General features: G+C 42.6%; 3 protein-coding genes across 12 annotated transcripts; 2 read left to right on the forward strand and 1 right to left on the reverse strand.

Annotated features, from left to right (window-relative positions):
* Positions 1 to 314: 314 nt before the first annotated feature.
* Positions 315 to 10543, forward strand: kpnb3 (karyopherin (importin) beta 3). The gene is made up of 26 exons (XM_029142624.3): positions 315 to 480; positions 2782 to 2862; positions 3477 to 3669; positions 3774 to 3876; positions 4356 to 4452; positions 4537 to 4641; positions 4842 to 4964; positions 5052 to 5172; positions 5278 to 5365; positions 5544 to 5650; positions 5771 to 5895; positions 6112 to 6201; positions 6354 to 6527; positions 6614 to 6832; positions 6930 to 7013; positions 7099 to 7231; positions 7317 to 7438; positions 7549 to 7645; positions 7751 to 7923; positions 7994 to 8105; positions 8214 to 8269; positions 8373 to 8495; positions 8618 to 8837; positions 8923 to 9151; positions 9222 to 9363; positions 9457 to 10543. Exons 1-26 carry the CDS (start codon positions 403 to 405, stop codon positions 9541 to 9543), a joined length of 3282 nt encoding a protein of 1093 aa, XP_028998457.1. The 5' UTR covers positions 315 to 402; the 3' UTR covers positions 9544 to 10543.
* A 407-nt stretch (positions 10544 to 10950) lies between these two features.
* Positions 10951 to 17806, reverse strand: atg13 (ATG13 autophagy related 13 homolog (S. cerevisiae)). 8 transcript variants are annotated; one of them, XM_029142640.3, is made up of 18 exons: positions 17667 to 17806; positions 16883 to 16963; positions 16589 to 16669; positions 16288 to 16407; positions 16118 to 16164; positions 15292 to 15432; positions 15084 to 15124; positions 14754 to 14850; positions 14514 to 14621; positions 14324 to 14417; positions 14048 to 14146; positions 13631 to 13714; positions 13323 to 13432; positions 13102 to 13240; positions 12941 to 13018; positions 12717 to 12824; positions 12422 to 12550; positions 10951 to 12340 (listed from the first exon to the last, which is right to left on the reverse strand). In XM_029142640.3, the coding sequence occupies exons 2-18, from the start codon at positions 16949 to 16951 to the stop codon at positions 12263 to 12265; spliced, it is 1623 nt and encodes a 540-aa protein (XP_028998473.1). In that variant the 5' UTR covers positions 16952 to 16963; positions 17667 to 17806; the 3' UTR covers positions 10951 to 12262. The 8 variants fall into 8 exon arrangements, with proteins under 8 accessions (XP_028998473.1, XP_028998472.1, XP_028998476.1 ...); XM_029142639.3 differs by having other exon boundaries at positions 13102 to 13249; XM_029142643.3 differs by lacking the exon at positions 14048 to 14146 and having other exon boundaries at positions 13102 to 13249.
* Positions 17391 to 20313, forward strand: harbi1 (harbinger transposase derived 1). Of its 3 annotated transcripts, none has more exons than XM_029142658.3 (7): positions 17391 to 17409; positions 18433 to 18604; positions 18709 to 18911; positions 19162 to 19249; positions 19386 to 19593; positions 19669 to 19844; positions 20022 to 20313. In XM_029142658.3, the coding sequence occupies exons 2-7, from the start codon at positions 18440 to 18442 to the stop codon at positions 20220 to 20222; spliced, it is 1041 nt and encodes a 346-aa protein (XP_028998491.1). In that variant the 5' UTR covers positions 17391 to 17409; positions 18433 to 18439; the 3' UTR covers positions 20223 to 20313. The 3 variants fall into 3 exon arrangements, with proteins under 3 accessions (XP_028998491.1, XP_028998490.1, XP_028998488.1); XM_029142657.3 differs by lacking the exon at positions 17391 to 17409 and adding an exon at positions 17806 to 17942; XM_029142655.3 differs by lacking the exon at positions 17391 to 17409 and adding an exon at positions 17960 to 18087.
* Positions 20314 to 20337: the final 24 nt, after the last annotated feature.

Below are 20337 nucleotides of genomic sequence, written 5' to 3' on the forward strand. Positions count from 1 at the left end.
CTCTTTGTGCATAATTTATTAACTACATTATAATGATTTACATTTTAAACCCTACGCAATTATACTTGTTTGGAATTATAAGTCGCATTTGACAACGTGATTATGTTTAGGTATTTCTATTATCCCAGCAACGATGCAGCCTTTTTCCCGCGTTTTCGTAGTTTACGCTCAGCCAAAAGGAAGCGCACGTTTACTTTACGCTGTCGATTCCATCCAACGATTGTTAAGAATCCTTCTGGGCCAATGGCGCGCGTTTGCTTCATTATGTCGTCCAATCACCTGCCAATAGAGTTGGTAAAATGAGCCAATGGGAGCGCAGCAGCATTGTGCGACCGAGGCAGAGTCTTGCCGGGCTCATTTCGCCGCTTCTCCACCCGGCTGGTCTTTTTGGATCCCACTGCAATGGCGGAACAACAGCAGTTCTACCTCTTGCTGCGTAACCTGATGAGCCCTGACAACACCGTCAGGAAACAGTCAGAGGTGAGTCGTGGAGCCGTAGTTGCTCCCCGCGGTTGACAAGTTCGGCCGCGGTCGAAAGCGAGTGCGGCGACGTTCGTGGAAGCTAGCCGCCCGTTAGCCGAGCAGCCTGGCCGCGCGCGGCGAGCTCTCACGTCAAGATCCGTAGCCCACGTGCAGTGTGAAGCCGACACCGATAACTAGTCGGCTACAGCTAACTACCTCCACCATGTTGCGTAGTTACGTGGACATAATGTAAACCAGGCAGATACGGACCCACGCGTGTCACGTCTGTGCGCGTGTCTGTGTCAAACACAGGCGGGTTGAACAAACCAAAAATGAGCTCGTTGTTTGGAACCTATCCATATTTCCCCAGCTGATGGTGTAGCGTGTGGCGTGCAGGAAGTAGCATGAAGCTAGGCGCTGCTGCGTTAGCAAGCTAGCACCAGGGTGGATTACTGAAATGTTTAAATACCAACATTTCCTAATTGCTTCTGGACCTTAATGTTAGGACACAGCCGCACGAGCTAATAGAAGTATTGTCGCTGAAGTGAAGGGGACAGCCCATCTAGGGGACGAGCTGCTAGCTAGCCGGTACCTAGCGTTAGTAAGCAATGGCCTTCACTCACTTGTGTTATGTGAAAGTCAGTTTTAATTCCCCTACAAACACACAGCTTTATCTCTTGTTGGGTTTATTCTTCGTAAAGGAAACTATCTCTGTTTCAACCACGCCGCTAGAAAGACTCTTGTCACCCCCTCTCGATGGATTAGTTTCTCTCAGATGATTTGTTTGGGCTGACTTTACCCTATTCAGTTTTCCCCACCACTATTATCCTCACGTCGAGGCATTGTACTCTCTTCAGTGCCCGACTTTGGATGAGGTGATTGAATCTTATCACACAACCCCCCACCCCGCTGGTAGTCAGCGTTTCCTTTATTATACGCAGACTGACGGTCGCGATGCTAAGCTCATCGGAATCCATCCTTTATAGGATGTCTTTCTGACTTACTCACATAATAGGAATTGATCTGTCTGTAGGAAATCTGCTCCCCTAATTTCAGCAGTCGGTGAGTGCATCAACTGACAATGTTCCTAGTTTGTGAGGGATGGTATGTAATGAAGTTAAGGTATACTTGATGTAGGCGATTAAAATGAGGTCCCTTAAGTTGAAGTTGGTGAAACAGGGCTGTGGTGGTCTGTTACTGTTTGTGAACGAGTCGTTGAATAAACAAAACAGATTAATGTGTAAAATCAGGTTCATGCAAGAGTTGCCATTTGAGGCTATTTACATTATGTTTACACTATGGTGCATATCCACCCTTTGCCTCAGGTACTTCTTATTGTCATGCACCTGTATCCACACAGGAATCACAGCCATAAATCCAAACAGGGTCTTTTAACCTGATATCTAGCTGGTTTGTTCACATTTACTTCACACATGAAGTCTCCAGGAATACAGCCACAGCTGGGAGCGGTGTGTTTGCATTCCTTGTGATTTTAATGAACCGATAAAGATGAGCAGAAACCAAAACAAATAGCAGAATATGGTGTGCATTCAAACAACCAGTCTTGTTTCTATTGAATCTTCTCTTCAGTGGGGGAAAAATATAAATCTGATGCAAGAGCTGAGATGGTTTTTCATTAAGGGATGATGTGATTAAAATGCGCCATCGTTGTCTGTTGGTGTCTGCTTTATTTCTTTTGTTTAACAACACTTCAAAGTATTTGTTTATATTGGAAATCTCCAACTGTAGTTTAGTTACATTTGTGACACTGAACATTTTTTGTAAAATAGGGTTGTGGCACTTGAACAAGCAGGTTGTTCAGTTTGTAGTCACATCTCTAGAAAGTGAAGAAAGTGATCAACATGTCATTCCGAATGACAGCATGTGATGTTTAAAAGCAAACCTCAACGCTGAGAGTTGTTTGTACATTTACATGTGAAAAAGCATTACATCGACCTTTAAGCGTGCATCCTCTGCTCATGCCACTTAAACTTGCTTACCATTGGATGAGCATTACTTGCCTCACAACCTGCTTATGATGCAAATAGAAATATCCAGCTATACTCAGTTGGCCACGCCCACATTCTTTACTCTGCAACAGCTGTTAAAAAATTAAACACTCTGAACATCGGACTTGTAAATATGTGCAAAATACCTTTTTGTAAGTGCACTAATGTCAACATGATGCTCTTCTAATGAACTAGGAGACAGAACTCGGATTGGGCCTGTGTGTGTAAAGGCAAATTAAACATCTTTTCCTTCCCCTTGTCTGTTTTCTTTAATTATTATTATTATTATTATTATTTTTTTTTTTTGCAGGAGACCTATGACACTATCCCAGGCCAGAACAAGATCACGTTCCTGCTGCAGGCTATTAGAGATGCATCTGCTGCAGAGGAGGTTAGTACTGTTTTAATGTAGCCTGAAAATGGGAGGGGAAAAGGTTGTGGGACACTTTTTTTTTTTTTTTTTTTTTGAGAATATCTCATGTAAGACAAGGTGTCCTGTATCTACAAATAACTATATTGTAAATGGCTTGTTCTAGTGTTGTCACAACGACTTCTAATTGTGAATGAATTCAGTTAAAGTGTTGTAAAGTTATGTAACCTTATGCCTTTAACAAGAAGCCTCTCACTGCTAAACAATGTGTCTGCATTAAAAAGCAGCAGCTTAGATGACATTTCAAGAGAATAGTCCGGTCATCACATGTGAGCTGTCACCACAGCCTGACACGAACGCTTGTAGTGACTCATAGTTTTGGCATTTGAGCAGTAATGTTTACTCTGACTCCACCAGCTGCTTAGTCCTTCATGTTTCCTCTTCGTGTCTTTACCTCAAGGCTGATATTTATAGTTTTGTAACGAGAGCAAGCAAAGAGGTGCTTGGCCCAGAGAGAGTGACTCTGCAATACTGTGATCCTTTCAATTTTATTTATTTATTTTCGCATTGTGGCGTGATCTTCAAGTCACCTGTGCTGAGCATAAGACGTGAACACCAGCATTTCATCCACTCAGGTCAAACAAATGGCAGCAGTGCTGCTGCGAAGACTGCTGTCATCTTCCTTTGAGGAGATCTACCCAGGCCTGACCCTGGAGATGCAGACGGCCATCAAGACAGAACTGCTGACCAGCATTCAACAGGAAACATCGCCAAACATCCGCAAGAAAGTCTGCGACATTGCTGCCGAGCTCACTCGCAACCTTATCGGTAAAATAATCGTCTTTTTTTAACATATAAATACAACCTCATGCAGTGTATGTTTCTGCACCTTTTTGCTCTTTACATAAATCTGATTGTTTGGTTGAATCTAGATGACGATGGGAATAACCAGTGGCCAGAGATACTAAAGTTTCTGTTCGACTCTGTCAACTCTGACAACGTTGGCTTGCGAGAAGCTGCTTTGCACATATTCTGGTGAGCTAGTTTCTGTTGTTGTTGTTGTTAAATCTTAACTCCTAAATTAAATATTTTGGGAGAGACCTGGTCAGAACGGTCAATGAATACATCCAAAAATTAAGTATCATAAATATTACTGGTTTATATGCAGTGCAGTTTAATTTAATATATTCCTGGTTTAGGTGGCTTAAATTCATTACTAGGAAATGAGAACAGAAAGTTGTAGAGGTCTGAATATGGTTCCAGGACCATGGAGGCTGCTCTGCTGAGTTCTATTTTGGGGACTTTGTACAGCATCCTTAAAGTAGAGCAAAGATAAACTGATGGTGTTGTCACCTCAGTCACAGAGAGCCATAAGACTAGACAGTAAAAACATGGCAATGGATTATGATCTACAGGGCTGTATGATGCTGTATTGCATCTGGGTTGAGGAGTTGGTATGCAAACAATAAATCTTCTAAAGTATTTAAAAATACACTGTCTGGGCTTTGCTCTAGGAACTTTCCCGGTATCTTTGGAAACCAGCAGCAGCATTACATGGAAGTTATTAAGCGCATGCTCGTTCAGTGCATGCAGGACCAGGCAAACCCACACGTGAGTATTTAGGATTCTGTCTAACAGGTTCAGTGGCTTTATTTTTGTGGCTGTATCCTCAATTTCTTTAAAATTATCCTTCAGATTCGTACCTTGGCAGCTCGGGCAGCTGCTTCTTTTGTGCTGTCGAACGAAAGCAACTCGGCACTACTGAAGCACTTTGCTGACCTGCTGCCAGGAATCCTGCAGGTAAGAAACATGCTCACCCTTTGCAGCTTAAACAGCAGCTCCTCTCCCTGTAGTTTTCATTCCTCCTCAGCTGTTTCACTACAACTGTGGTGACTCCTAGAAAACATTCAACGCTTAGATTGTGAAAGCCATCTAAATCCAGAATTGCTAGTATACCACTACTGAATGTTACAGCTAACCTCAACTTGTGTTCTGATCAGTCTGTAAACGAGTCCTGCTACCAGGGAGACGACTCTGTGCTCAAGTCGTTGGTGGAAATTGCAGACACAGCACCCAAATACCTGAGACCCAACCTGGAGGCCACTCTGCAGCTCTGTCTGAAGGTGAGCCACTGTGTAGGCACATGACAATGCTCCCAAGAACATAGCATTATTGCATTGTTTATGGAATGGGTTGCCATGTCTTTTCAGCTGTGTGCCGATACCAACCTGACTAACATGCAGAGGCAGTTGGCTTTGGAAGTCATTGTCACACTATCTGAGACTGCAGCAGCCATGCTGAGGAAGCACACAGCTATTGTGGCTCAGAGTGGTAAGGATTTGTTGGCCAATCAGTGAAGACTGAACATTTCTCCTGGTCACCCAATATGTTCAATATACCTAATATTATTTATGGTTCCATTCTTTTTGTTTTCAGTACCCCAGATGCTGGCAATGATGGTTGACCTTGAAGATGATGAGGAGTGGTCCATGGCTGATGAGCTAGAAGATGATGACTTTGATAGGTAAGGTCCAAAATCACAGTATCAGACCTCTCATTCAATGCGTGTTGATGATCAGAGCTGTGTGACAACCTGACTAACAAGGAAAAAATGTGTTGCCCATTTCTTCACACTGAAACATCAGTTGTATGTTCATGTAATGCATTGGTCTCATTGGCTTTTGGTTTTTGCCCCCTATCAGCAATGCAGTGGCCGGGGAGAGCGCTTTGGACCGAATCGCATGTGGTTTGGGAGGAAAAATAATCCTCCCCATGATCAAACAACACATCATGCAGATGCTGCAGAACCGTATGTCAACATACTGAAACTTAAATCTGTACATGGCTCACATCTTGTGGTGTGTGTATATAAATAATTATATTTAATTAGAGTTGTTTACTGACCTTTATGAATGTTCTTCCTCTCTAGCTGACTGGAAGTACCGCCATGCAGGACTGATGGCGCTGTCTGCCATTGGTGAGGGCTGCCACCAGCAGATGGAGGCAATCCTCCAAGAGATCGTCAGCTTTGTCCTCCTCTTCTGTTCAGACGCTGTAGGCAAAACTTATTCAAACCTTTACTATGTTTTATATATTGGTCTAAACATGTATTCGGCTAGGTTTCTCGTAAAGTGCACTAGGGGATTAACAGCTCTTTTTAGATTTTTTTCCTCCCACATTTTAAAGAATTTGGTTGTTAGTGTATGTGTTCACACAGCAGGTGGTATGTTATGTGGTGGTTTTGAGCATGGCTGCCTTTTCCTTCCTCAGCACCCGAGGGTACGTTATGCTGCCTGCAATGCTATCGGACAGATGGCCACAGACTTTGCCCCAACTTTCCAAAAGAAGTTCAATGATAAGGTAAAGTGATTTTTATTTTATAATGGATCTTTCCTGAAAATGGACTGTTTTTAGCATGTTATACAAAGTGTCATCAGTGGGGTTCAAAGGTGGCATCAGAAACACCTTGCCAGTTACTGGTGCTAATGTAATGTGTCCGATTTTTCTCCCAGGTAATTTCAGCGCTGCTCCAGACCATGGAGGACCAGAGCAATCCTCGGGTGCAGGCGCATGCTGCTGCTGCCCTCATCAACTTTACAGAGGACTGCCCCAAATCACTGCTCATTCCTTATCTTGACAGCTTGGTGCAGCATCTCCATGTCATTATGGCGTCCAAGCTGCAAGAGGTAGAAAGATTCACCTTAATTTAGAGAAAGCAGGAGATTTGCAGAATTTCCCTCCTAATATAATAAATTCATGTCTCTCTTTACAGCTGATCCAGAAGGGAACCAAACTGGTCTTGGAGCAAGTGGTGACATCCATTGCCTCTGTCGCAGACACAGCTGAGGAGAAGTTTGTGCCATATTATGACCTGTTCATGCCGTCACTGAAGCACATTGTAGAAAACGCAGTGCAGAAGGAGCTTCGGCTGCTCCGTGGAAAGACCATAGAGTGCATCAGCCTAATTGGCCTGGCTGTTGGCAAGGAGAAAGTAAGTTCACTCGGTGCAACCCAACTAATCTACTGAGGTGTTGGAGATTCCCCTCATTGTCTTCAGGTGTCCTCACATCTCTCTCTTCTGGTGCTAGTTCATGCCAGATGCCTCTGCCGTCATGCAGCTTCTCCTGAAAACCCAGACAGACTTTAATGACCTAGAAGATGATGATCCTCAGGTAGGAAAACTTGGATAAACGCTGAACATTCTGAATTTTTATTTTTGTTGCTGCATAACAAACCTATTGGCTTGTTTGGTTCTAGATTTCATACATGATCTCAGCCTGGGCCAGAATGTGTAAGATCTTGGGGAAAGAATTTCAACAGTATCTGCCTGTGGTAATGGGCCCTCTGATGAAGACTGCCTCTATTAAGCCTGAGGTGGCCCTACTTGACAGTAAGTTGACAGTCATTTCTCATCATTGCCTTTCTACATCTGTTTGATTTTTAGAAACAAAGTGAAACCCTGGTTTGTCTTGTAGCCCAGGATATGGAGAATATATCAGAGGATGATGGCTGGGAGTTTGTAAACCTGGGAGACCAGCAGAGTTTTGGCATAAAGACGGCCGGTCTGGAGGAGAAGGCCACAGCCTGCCAGATGCTGGTGAGTAGAAAGGAACGCGATGTACAAATGTCAGCCAAACCCCCTGGGTCCAGTTGACCCTGCGGTCACTGACAGCTTCAGCCCTGTTGATAACTTGTTGTTTTCCCCAGGTGTGTTATGCCAAAGAGCTGAAGGAGGGTTTTGTGGAGTACACGGAGCAGGTGGTGAAGCTGATGGTTCCACTGCTCAAGTTCTACTTTCATGATGATATCCTTTTGTTATAGACTTGACATTTAGACTAATCGTCTGTTTCATTTAGACTAAATGTCTATTTTGTAATTCTAGTCTGGTTAGTTTCCTTAACCTTTTCACGTGTGCGGGTGGCAGCAGCTGAGTCGATGCCCTTGCTGCTAGAATGTGCCAGAGTCCGTGGACCGGAGTATCTCACACAGATGTGGCACTTCATGTGCGACGCGCTCATAAAGGCTATTGGAACGGAACCAGACTCTGATGTCCTGTCAGAAATCATGCACGCATTTGCTAAGGTAACAACAGTGGGGTTGTTTTTGTTTAGGAGAACAAAGTCCCACTTTAACCTGACTTATGTTTGTTTAGTGTATAGAGTTGATGGGAGATGGCTGTCTGAACAACGAGCATTTTGAGGAGCTGGGTGGCATTCTGAAAGGAAAATTGGAGGAGCATTTTAAGAACCAGGAGCTCAGACAGGGTGAGCCTATTTGAGTTTGTAGCATACCCTCAATCTGTGCAAAAAGCTGAACTAGTTTTGTAACGACAATGTTTACACACAATCATCAAACAAACTTGTCACTTCCAGCCAAGAGACAGGATGAAGACTATGATGAACAGGTTGAGGAAACATTACAAGATGAGGTAAATATCTTTGACAGTCACCTGAAAGCTACATTTCTGGCTTCATTAACGTAGGACTGCGCAATCATTCCCTCTGTCTCTATCTTTTTCTTTTCTCAACCAGGATGAGAATGATGTGTACATCCTCACCAAGGTGTCAGACATCCTGCACTCGGTGTTCAGTAGTTACAAAGAGAAGGTGCTGCCTTGGTTTGAGCAGCTGCTGCAGCTCATCGTCCAGCTAATAGTGAGAATTTCCATCCCCAAATAGCAACAACACGTTTAAAACTACAAATGAAAACTATAAAATAAATATAATGCATATCACATAATGGGAACTCAACAGTAACAGTTTTGCATCTCTCCCAGTGTCCCAACAGGCCGTGGGCAGACAGACAGTGGGGTCTGTGCATCTTTGACGACGTCGTGGAGCACTGTAGCCCCTCTTCTTTCAAATATGCAGAGTATTTCCTGCGACCCATGCTGCAGTCACTGTGTGACTCGAGTCCTGAGGTTCGTCAGGCTGCCGCCTACGGCATCGGTGTCATGGCTCAGTACGGAGGAGAGAACTATCGCCCGTTCTGTACAGGTACGGTCTGGGTCCTTTATGGTGATGGGGGCGTAATGCTTTCAGCTGACAGCAATTTGACTTGTTTATCTTTCCCTTGGTTCAGAGGCCATTCCCCTGATGGTCAGAGTCATCCAGGCATCAGACTCGCGCTCCAAGGAGAACGTAAATGCTACCGAAAACTGTATTTCTGCTGTTGGAAAGGTCATGAGGTTTAGGCCAGAGTGCGCTAATGTCAATGAGATCCTCCCCCATTGGCTCAGCTGGCTGCCACTCAACGAGGATAAGGAGGAGGCTGTCCATACGTTTGACTTCCTGTGTGACCTCATTGAAAGGTAAGAGAGCAGTTTTTAGGTTGATAGGTATTCATTGAAGTGTAAACTGACAATTGTCCTCTCTTTATAGCAACAACCCTATTGTCCTTGGGCCAGACAACTCCAACCTTCCTAAGATCTTCCTCATCATCGCAGATGGAGTTGCAAATGAATCCGTGAAGAGTGAAGACGCTTGTAGCAAACGTCTCGCAAATGTCATACATCAAGTACAGGTATATTAGTTCATAGTCATACGTAGAGGAGGAAGTGAGAATTCTTGGTGTTCTAGTGCAGTGTTCACTACAGCCTTCTTTGTTGTCCTCCAGGTGTCAGCAGGATTATGGACACAGTGTGTATCAACGCTGAATGAGACGCAGCAGAAAGCCATTCAGGACCTACTGAATACTGCCTGAGCCCGAACCCCACTCAACCTCCCCTGCTCTTCAAAAAGCCCATGAGGAAAAGTTGAGCTCCTGGATCTTCTAAATACACTCTTCTTCCTCCTGCTCTAATCTATAGTGTGTATGGATGCTGGCTTCACCACCCCCACCCTACTATTGTATAACTCAACCTACATTTAGTTGACTGGGGAGCATATTGGACATTTGAGAGAACTTTGGCCATCCACATCAGACTTTGACCCTGTGTCCAAGCCAGTGGGGACGTTTGTCTATCAGTCATCCTGGTCCTATCACGGTTAAGTCTATCTGGACGTTTTGTTTCCAACCTTCCCTGACGTTTGACTTGTCTCGCCTGGGCCTGAGGGACTTCGGCACATCGGCTGATGAAAACTCATCACAGTCTGGCTCAAAGGAGCCACAGTGGGTGGAATGTGGGGACAGGACATTCTAATGGACTGCGCAATTAATGGGGTGAAAATGCACACTAGGCAATCACTGCCTGTCTCCTGTGAATTATTATTTTTTGTTATCTTTATTTTATTACTCGTTCTGCATTCCCCGTGTTAGCGGGGGTGACTGCCTCTGCCTGCCACAGCTTCAGAGGTCATGTTTCAGCAGTAACGGCATGTTCAAGTGGCTAACTCTAGAAAACAATAGTTAGGAAATTTACATCATTGTCTGGGAAGTTATCAGTGACTTATGCAGCTTTCCGCCATAGCCTTCCAGACAGCTGTTCACAGGAAATGAAATAAAATAAATCTGAAGATGCAATGTTCCAATGTGGCACCTTTTTTGTAAAGAAAGCAGATTTAGAGTAAGGGGCTCTCAAAAGTCAGTAACCTAGAACTTTAGTTGGTAACAGCCACATGGTTTAGCAACTTGGAGGAATTGTAGAGTATTTGTCAACTGCGTGCTAACGTTCATATACTCTTAACTTCATGGTTTTGACCCTCCTGCAGGTCTGATGAATTACAGAAAATACCTACAATAAAAGTAAATTTGACAATTCTGACCAATTAGTCTGTTTAATTTAGTTCAAGTCTATTGGTTTAATGGAACTGACTGCTCAACAGGAGCTGTGATCAGTCACAATTTGTCCCATAGGATGGTAAACAATGACCAGCCAACGAGAAGCACGACGCGCGGTACATCTGTTTAAACAAACTGCTACTTCCTGTAAGTTTAATGTTACAATTTAACTTTGAATTGTTAACCAACTTCCTTCCCCAACGTGTTAATGGCTGGTAACTAAACTCATTTAAATAGGTTCCAGGTGGTCATACATTTAAACCACTATGATTCATTATCCAAACAAAATTGGATCTGTAAGTAATTTTAAGAATCCAAGGCAGAACGGGTTTAGTCATTTACTGCATCGTGATCAATATAAACCCAAGAGATCAGGCTTTTGGATAGATGTCTGTTTCAACAGCGCACCCATGCTTTTATTCAAACACCTAGACAAACAGCAAAAGATTCAAATTAAAGCTTTAAACCAAATTACAACAATGGGCGGTGAGTCTGTGCTTTCTGTAGACTGGTTTCCCCTTTTACAACATAAACATATGCATGTTGGCACAGCCTACAGTAGACACACAGTTTAGTAGGTAGCTGAAACTAATGCAACAGTCCTGCAGCTGCTTTCACTTGGAGCGGGGGTGGCCAAGCCCGGTCCTCGAGCCACTGTGCTGGTTTTCCAACTCTCCCTGCCTCATCGAATACTGATTACCTTGACCAGTTTGTTCAGTCAATCTGCAGCAAACTGACACTGCAGGGAGCGTTGGGAAAAGCAGCAGGACTATGGCTGTTGAGGACCAGGCTTGGCCACCCCTGGTTTAGAGGCTTTGTGATTTTTAACCTACTGTTGAATCCCAGTCCTGATCATTGTGAAGGTTGCAGTTTATTGTGCTGTTGAATGTGACTGTACTAATCTATTCTTCATGTTCCACCGAGTTGGACAAAGCTTCATAAAAGCAGCTTTTATTGCAGGACTGTTGTATTCGCTTTAAACAAGTGTAATTTATCTACACTCACCTGAAGCAAAGTTCCACAAATTGGGTTTTTGTGTGGAAAAATGGTTTTCTTCATTAGACAAACACTAGTTGTTTAAATTTTAGACTCCACTGGGGCCATTTTCTAACAATGGACACTTCACATCCCCAGTCCAGCTGGGAACACATCAGTAAGGTAAATCTGAGGCTTGTGACTTCTTACGGTCTTAAGGATGTTTCTGATTCACAACACAGGACTAGTGCATGCTGTAAGGCAAGAAGACAACTTCTTTTGTGATTTCTGAATCACGTTACAAACAATACCACTTTGATTTTAACAGATTTTAGTAACTATTTTAACCTTGTGATCACAAAGGCCATGTTGTAAAGGAAACCTTTAGAAGCTAGTAGTGTTGAGCAGATTTTAAAGGAGGGGTCACTCTAGTTCCATTGAGTGGTGCAGCTATGTTGTGAACAGATTAAACACTGAAACATCAGAAAATATTCAGTCTAACACTAGACCAGAGCATGTGCACCAGTGTCAGGAGGAACTACAGTATTCATGATGAAGAGGACAATCTGGTGAGCAAAACAAATGTGCTTGGGAGGAAGGCGTCAGAAAAGCAGTGCTCCACTTGGTGATGTTGCCAGTGATTCTCACAGGATAAATAATGCCACAGTCCATTTCTCTCCTGACGTTTTCCTAATTTAGTCTTTTCTCAGATGTTTATTTTTTTCTCCTACTGGAGCATGTCCACAAAAGCGTCAAACTCGTCTATGTTTTTCTCATAGACTGCCAATTTCTCTGGCAGCGAGTCCTAGAGACAGGAAAAAAAAACTGTTTAGTGGGAAAAGTCTGATTGTAGAGACTCTAAACATGAACAAAAAAGGCTCTTTACCAAGTCATCAGCCATGGACTGGGAGCTGATGTGTAGTGAGAGGCTGGCCAGCTGTGGAGGGTTTTGAAACTCTCTGTAGAATGTACCAAGATCCATTGGGAGCAAGTCATCTTTAGAGAAGGCTGGCCGCTACAGACAGATGGTTAAATTCACAAAAGGGTCCAGTCAGCTTGTTTTCTTGTCACCATTTCATACAAGTAACAAATATGGATCTGCAGGTTAAGCTTGTAATTCCCATATTTATGTACAGTCAATATACCGTTAGTAGAGAAGGACAAATGAGAGAATTACGTACAAAGTCAACCATGACGAAATCATCTTGCGGACCCGATCCCTCTGAGCCCTCAGAGTGAAGGCTGCCCTGCAGTGGCGACAGACAAGGAGGAGATTCTGGAGGGTGTACCTGAACACACACAACAACATCTTCAGTGTAGGAAGCACGTCACACAGGTTTAACTTTCCAGTCTTTAAATGTCTGAAGATAGTTTTTGTTAGCAGCTGCAGCAACATCACAGTTACCATCGGATCGTTTTCTTCTGTGTCCAGGCCTCGAGGAGCAAATGCAGCAAACGGCAGGTCCAGACTGGCTATTGTCATCTGCACACATGTGTACTTCTTCAGCAAAGACATTTCAAACACTTCAGTCTTAACGGAAATACGTAGTAAATAGTCTGCTTTACCTGTGTGTTGGGTTTATTGACAAAGGCCCCGACTTTCCTTGTAAATGCATTGAGCGACTCTACTGGATCAGAGGGAGAAACGCTCCTCCTGTCATCCCTCCTTCCTTCCCCACTCTGGGACAGACCATCATCTTCACCACTGAGGAAACTGAAAATTAAACTTCACATCTTGTATCAACGCACACAACATTTGCTGTAAACACTTCACAGGAGAAAATTACCTGCTGCCAGGTGTGTTGGGAGCGTGCTCTACTGTCAGATGAGTATCAGCTCCCTGGGGTGGCTGAGCGGGAACCAATACAACCCCACCCTCCTTCCCAGTATGGAGTACCTGATGCAGATGAACATGGTCTTTGTTAAAACAAAGCTACTACAAAACGTTACATTACAGTCTCATCAAAACTCAAATATAGAATAATTATTATAGACATAACTATAGATTTGTGTCAGCACAAGCAGCAAAATCCTTCCTAATCAATTAGACTTCAATGTAATCTTAAATTTTAATAATGCCTGATTGGTGCGTGACCTGGTTCGGATTGACAACAGGGTGGCAAAGCTCAGCAGCTGCTGCAAGAGCTGGAGGCTGGTAAGACAGCCTAGATGCATAAAGCTGCAGAGGACAGAACAGAGAAGAAGCATTAGATGCAAAACAGCACCTCGGGTGCTATCAAGACGTCACAGTTGTGATCTCAAGACGGACAAAAGATGAATGACGCATGAAGATGATAAAAGAATCTAATGAACGACAGGTGTTGCAGCCAACTAAAGCTACAATGTAGAGCGCTCTGTGCTGACACTAAGACAACACTAGAAACGAGTTTCTAAAGCATACACAACACAGCAAAGAACAACACGCAGCCTCAAAACACACAAGGCATATCTTTTTACGCTTAAGGGTGTCTCACACACAGTCACACGATCACAGTGACCCGAGTAGACTCACAGTGTGAGTGACAAGTCCAGGAGCCAATGGAAGCTGCAGACTGTCCAAGGGAAGGGGCTTAGACAGTTTAGAGGGGGACGGACTCAGTGTACACACACACTGAGATAAGGCACGCACGCACGCACACACACACGGATAAACACACAATTAGAAAACAACAAGGAAGAAAACAGACAGAGAGAGAAAGTGAAGCAAAAATAGGTGTGCAAACAAAAAGAAGTCATCATTTAATAAAAAAGGGACAGTGAAGAGGAACAGAGGAGTGTGTTGACCCACCTGAGAGGGAGGGGAGGTGGAGAAGGATGTGTTGCAGACCTCTTGTGAATCCTGAACTCCTGCAAATTGTCCTCCATCTTCCTCATCTGGTGCCCTAGACACACACAATTTATATGGGGACATTCTAAATCCCAGTAAAAAGCATGCAAAAAAGTAACATGCTTCCTCTCAAGCACTGCGCTACCTGTACCTGTAGTTGCAGGGCTGTCCCATGTTTGCAGGCCGCTGGCTGCTGCAGGGAGGATCCACAAAATGATCCACAATGATGCCCATGATAGGAGCCGACCGCTCAAACTGCCTGCACAGGAAACAACGTCAAACAATGGGTCAGTGCCAACCGTGAAGTCAAGATGTGCTCAACGCTATTTCGGGTTCAAATGAACAACGGTTTTGTGAGAATTGCCTGGTTTAAATGCAGAGTGTCAGCTACCTGTTAGACATGAACGCCAAGTTGGTGCGATATGCACATGAAAGTGTAACTGTGCCAATAGGAGTACCAACAACACCAACACGCACTGTCTGGAAACCTTTAAAAGAAACATTAACAAGTCCATCAGCTGATTTACTACCTAGTGTTTTAGAATATAAGTCATGAGTCAGAAATTCTGATGTCACTTAGTTTGTTTCTAAACTACTGATGACTGTTCATTTGGAAATGTACTTGTTGATAAGTTCAGAAGTCTGATGTCACAGCAAAGAGTTTTAGACCTGAGGTCAGTTTTAGTGATTTAACTAATGTCAGTGAATAGTTTATAGTTACCTTCTCCTAATCCACTGAGCTGGACTTCTCCAAAATAGATCCTGAACAGAAAAGAGACAGAAATAAAACCAAGCTCCAGGTTTAGATGCCCTCATTGAGCATGTACCAGAAATAAACAGCACAAATAAAGCAACGCTGCCAGGATGACGAACTAAAGCCACTGTAGTTTGAACCTTCTGTTCAACAAGGCAGGTTTAAATCCACTCACCTGTACAGGATGACATAGTCGTGTCCCTGCTTCCTAGACAGCTTATAGGCAGGTGTTACTCTAGTAATGGCCAGAAGAGACTTAAGAAGGACCGACAGACGATTGTAGACTGTATAGGACACCTTGATGTCTTTATCGCACCTACAAACACACAACTAAATGTCAGCCTTATGTGCTTGCTATGATTTTCCCAAGCTTTTTTAAAAGTCAGTATTTACATTTCACATATTTCACAGAAGCAAAGGTTACACTTAACTAGTGAGATTTGTTGCCCCTAATTCATTAATTAATCCAAAGCCAAGTCAAACATTTTTATATGCTCATGCATGACATGTATAACACACTGTTTGGTGTGAATAGATATTTAACATTTTTTGATCCTGTTTTGCAACATCATGTGTGATTGTGTTGAGGCTGAAGCTTTGGACAGGATGTGAGGAAACAGCCTTCTCTTTCAATGCAACTGTACTTGTATGTCTGTTAAATAGGGACAAAGTAATCCATTTTAAGATCAGAGAAGCTGATGTTAAAACAGCTGGCTGTGATGTATTTTAATGCTTCTTCACAATCTGCTCAATATGCCAAAATAGGCTTTGTCTAATATAGGTGACAAACTACTCTGTTTTACTTGTACGCTTACCAGAGTCCTGCACAAGATGAGGCAGTTATTATCATTACAACATCTGATTCTATTACCACAGATCAAAATTTATTGTGTCCTAGGCTAACCAAGTGTAACCTCACACATAGTAGATAATGTATAATGTATTAGTATTAGTATCAGGACATGGATATTTCAAACAATTTGAAAGCAAAGTCCACTCACTTTTCATTCATCTCCAGGCACCAAGTTTCTAACTCCATTGAGTCTCCCTGAGACAGAATTAATACAGAAGCATAATACTGTGTGTTTTATATTCATTTGGATGAGAAAGTGTTTGAAACAAGACAAAGGTTAAAGCTTTGCACAGTTGTCCTACTGAGGGAAGATTTTACCTCTGATGTTTTCAGGGAGATCTCAACACACATGGAGCGTCCGATACCTGGAAGCTGGCCAGCCAGTGCCTTCTTGGCTTCATGGGTCACCTCTGGGATGTCTTTGATGCCCAAATTAAACTAGAGGGAGTGAAAAGGACAACATTTCCTAGGCTAGAAAGAGGCTTAAACATGAGAAAGCTTATTTCTTATGAATAAAAAAAGATCTTAATGATTCAATAGCAGTAAATTAGAAAAAACAGCTAATCTATAATCCCGTAAACTGTTAATAGAAAAATAGAGGTGGACTACATTATTTTACCCAATCAGAGCCAGTGGGCGATGAGGATGACCGAGTGCAGATCTTCTCTCCAAGACGAGCTTGGACAATAACCTGAACAGTCTAAATACACAGAACATAAGATAAGAAACAAATATGTCCCTTGTACTAGTTTGCAGGCAACATAATCTAACTTTATGCAGTGTGCAATGTAAGTGATAATGATTTATAATTTAGCCTTTGGTGAAATTCTGTTACTCTACTACTCCCCCTTGTTTGTCACTGTAAATGAACTTTATTCAGCAGACGAATGTGAGCATCCCCCTAGTTCCTTACCTTCAGGGCAAAGAACTTAATGAACTTGTCTAAATCCTTTTTATCCTGGGGGCTCAGTTCACTGTCCATGATGAGACGACCCTGCATTCAAACAAGAGTTTGGTGAATATATATTCAGCGTTTAGTTGGTCTAAGTTACCTGGACTATAGCAGCTTAAAACGAAATGCACTACCTTTATTTAATTCAGGAACGAGTTGGTTCAATATAAACAACCAATAAATATATAAGTAATATATAAATACTAAGAAAAGGCGAAGTCACTATTTCGTCTGAGAATACCTAAAGCATACGTTTACAGGCCACGTTGAACAAACAGACATTGTAGGACTAAAAATAACGTGTTCTTTGTCACAACTGCTGCATAAACTCAAGGAAATGTGCAATGCAATAAAAACACATTTATTATAAATTTAACAACGATATACCGTTTATAATTCACTTAAGTCTCCACACAGCCCCCGGCTCTCTAACAGGCTAGCAAACAAGGCCTCTAGGTTCACGTGAAACTGTCCGATTACATTTCGAGGTAAGGTTAAACTGCAGGACACTGTCAACCATTTCATATATTACATCACACGGCCCCATTAAATATAACGTTTCATTTGAGCAATTTCGTCATCATTAAGTGATACACGCTTACGTCTCATAATAGCGAGACTGGCTAAGCGACTCACTGGACAACGATTGTTAGCCGATAGCTCATGTAATAGGTAGCTAACTAGCTAGCTAGCTAGCTGAATACGTCGCACTTAAACTTCACCACGAAAACTGCACAATACTTACATTAGATTCTCTTCACAAGGAAGTTCCGAAGCTATACGGTGCGCAATTAACCCACGTGATATGTAACCATGCGTCCCACAAACATTTATTCACACCATCCAGATGTAAACAACGTCAACTGCGGATGTGCTACTTTACTGTTTATCTTCTCCATGTCGACGTGTTTGGGTAGCAGCACGTTTACAAAAGCACTTTCGTAAAATGTTTTGTAAACGTTCATGAGACCTCAATCTAAAATCACAACATACGATAAAACCAACTACATATTGTGAGCAGGTCAGTATATCTGGTATCAAATATTTCTTACTTCTTACTTTAATAGGGAAATACAATAAGAGTCTCTAGTGTGTCGAATCGGTGAATCTGCGACGCACGCTAACTATGTGTACTTTGGTTTTGATACTGCACCACTATCGTAAAAGTAAGCGGGTTTTGAAAATTCTGATTTCGTTTTTCATTTATAGACATATGCATACGTAGATATGTACAGTAAATACTTCACGCACGCAAAGGTGAACTTAGAATAAAGCAGATTCCACACAGGGGGCTAGCTTAGCTAGCTCGCTAAGTGGAGTGGAATCAGATAGCTATTTGATGGTAACTTACGTGAAAGGAAATTTTTTACCATGTCAGTTGATGAATGTGTATAAATACACAGCCTCAAAGTCAGTATTTGTTGAAATGCGTGTTTATGTAATTATATGGACATAGTTTCGGAAATTAACATACAGTCACGAAGCTTTTTTTTGTTTTTTTTGTGAATTAGCCCCAGCATGGCAATCTCTATAGCCATTTTGGACTGTGATCTCCTCTTACATGGTCGAGGTCATAAGACTCTGGACCGCTTTGAGCTGGACTCAGTCTCAGACACTATTCTCCTCACGCAGTTTGGCTTTCCTAGACAATTTATTCTATACCTGGTGGAATTACTCAGAGAGGTGAGTAGCCTATGTCCTCATGCTGAATTTTCACTTTCATCTAATACATTTTCCATTTTCTGTTTTGTAAAACGTGCTCATGTTTTTTTATTGATCTGCGTTAGGCTCTTTGTAGAAGAACTCAGCGGTCCAGAGCAATCAGTCCTGAGGTCCAGGTGTTGGCTGCTTTGGGCTTCTACACATCTGGCTCCTTTCAGACGTCAATGGGAGATACTATAGGGATCAGCCAGGCTTCTATGTCAAGATGTGTGTCCAACGTGACCAGAGCACTGGTGGAGAAAGCTCCTCAATTCATCACATTCAAAAGGTAGAGAACTATGCTACAACCAATTCTGTGGTTATGCAAAGAAAAGAACACATAAAGCAGCTAGCAATATACTTAGACTGTTTTACATCTGTGAACCCGCATTTCTCTAATAATGAATAAAGGATTATGTGGAAATATATTCACATTTTAAACCCCCCACCAGTAATTTACTTTGACTCTTTCAATGTTTAACACATGTACATAAAGACAAAGAAAACAACTAACAACAACAATCGTATTTTCCAAACAGTGATGCCTCCAGCAGAGAGCAGTCATTCCAGGAATTCCAGAGAGTTGCAGGATTCCCAGGCGTTCTGGGGGTGCTGGACTATGTTCAGGTTGACAGTATCGTGTTACACTTGTGATCATATAGATATAGATATAGATATATATAGATAGATATATAGATAATAGCCCGTTGGAAGAAAATGCTCAGGACAGCAATAATATTTTTTTGTTTTCCTTCTTATCTAGGTTGCCATCAAAGCTCCTAACAGTGAGGACTCATCATACGTGAACAAGAAGGGGTTTCACTCTGTAGGCTGCCAGTTGGTTTGTGATTCCAGAGGATTGTTACTGAGTGCAGAAACCCACTGGCCAGGTGGACTCAAAGACACAGACGTTCTAGAAACCTCTGCTCTTTACAAACAGATGCAGGGCACGGAGGAAGGATGGCTGCTGGGTGAGATGTGGATTCTAATCTTCTGTGTTGGGCCATGTCACAGAGGTCAGAGTCTAAATTATTTCTGTTTCCCAGGTGACCGACGTTACCCTCTGAGGAAGTGGTTAATGACACCAGTTGACCACCCAGAATCTCCTGCAGAGTTTCAATATAATCTGGCTCATACTGCTACACATGAGATAGTGGACAGAACGTTCCGAGCAATCCAGACCAGATTTAAATGTTTAGATGGAACTAAAGGATATTTGCAGGTACACTGTTATTTCTTATAGTGTAAAACATATATTATACTCTGGTTTAGCGAGGATAAACTGAAAACAGGATTTTTTCTGTCTGTTTCACATAAAAACAATCTACAACCTCCAGCATGATACAGATCTGCATTGCCTTTTAAGTAATCCATTTATGTATATCGCTCACATCTGCAGTATTCTCCAGAGAGAAGTTCATCCATCCTGCTGGCCTGCTGTGTCCTGCACAACGCCTCCCTGCAGTCTGGATTAGATGCCTGGACTCTAGAGAGGACTGATCCTCTGGAGCAGCCTGAGAGCCTGGAGCAGAGACCCGAGGACCGTGACAGCCAGGCGGAGGACCTTCGAAAACAGCTCATACTCAAACACTTCAGCTAGTCTTGGCTGATCCCAAGACTTCAAACTAGATCACAACTAAATTAAGATTCAGACTGTACTTTCGTTTACTTAATAAATTACTTTGGACTTATTTAAGGCAAGAAAAGTCAACAGA

The sequence above is a fragment of the Betta splendens genome, chromosome 2 (assembly GCF_900634795.4).
Source record: "Betta splendens chromosome 2, fBetSpl5.4, whole genome shotgun sequence".
NCBI classification, from domain to species: domain Eukaryota; kingdom Metazoa; phylum Chordata; class Actinopteri; order Anabantiformes; family Osphronemidae; genus Betta; species Betta splendens.

What these genes read in the sequence shown, in the direction of transcription:
- atg13 (XM_029142639.3), bottom strand. Translation starts at nt 16,951, where the DNA reads ATGGACAGTGAACTGAGCCCCCAGGATAAAAAGGATTTAGACAAGTTC. An exon ending in TCTCCCTGAAAACATCAGAG is followed by an intron (nt 16,165 to 16,287) that starts GTAAAATCTTCC and finishes ATTCTGTCTCAG; the next exon opens with GGAGACTCAATGGAGTTAGA. An exon ending in CTGTTGTCAATCCGAACCAG is followed by an intron (nt 13,433 to 13,630) that starts GTCACGCACCAA and finishes CATCTGCATCAG; the next exon opens with GTACTCCATACTGGGAAGGA.
- kpnb3 (XM_029142624.3), top strand. Translation starts at nt 403, where the DNA reads ATGGCGGAACAACAGCAGTTCTACCTCTTGCTGCGTAACCTGATGAGC. An exon ending in CTATCGCCCGTTCTGTACAG is followed by an intron (nt 8,838 to 8,922) that starts GTACGGTCTGGG and finishes CCCTTGGTTCAG; the next exon opens with AGGCCATTCCCCTGATGGTC. An exon ending in CTGTGTGACCTCATTGAAAG is followed by an intron (nt 9,152 to 9,221) that starts GTAAGAGAGCAG and finishes CTCTCTTTATAG; the next exon opens with CAACAACCCTATTGTCCTTG.
- harbi1 (XM_029142658.3), top strand. Translation starts at nt 18,440, where the DNA reads ATGGCAATCTCTATAGCCATTTTGGACTGTGATCTCCTCTTACATGGT. An exon ending in TGGTGGAATTACTCAGAGAG is followed by an intron (nt 18,605 to 18,708) that starts GTGAGTAGCCTA and finishes GATCTGCGTTAG; the next exon opens with GCTCTTTGTAGAAGAACTCA. An exon ending in GAACTAAAGGATATTTGCAG is followed by an intron (nt 19,845 to 20,021) that starts GTACACTGTTAT and finishes TCACATCTGCAG; the next exon opens with TATTCTCCAGAGAGAAGTTC.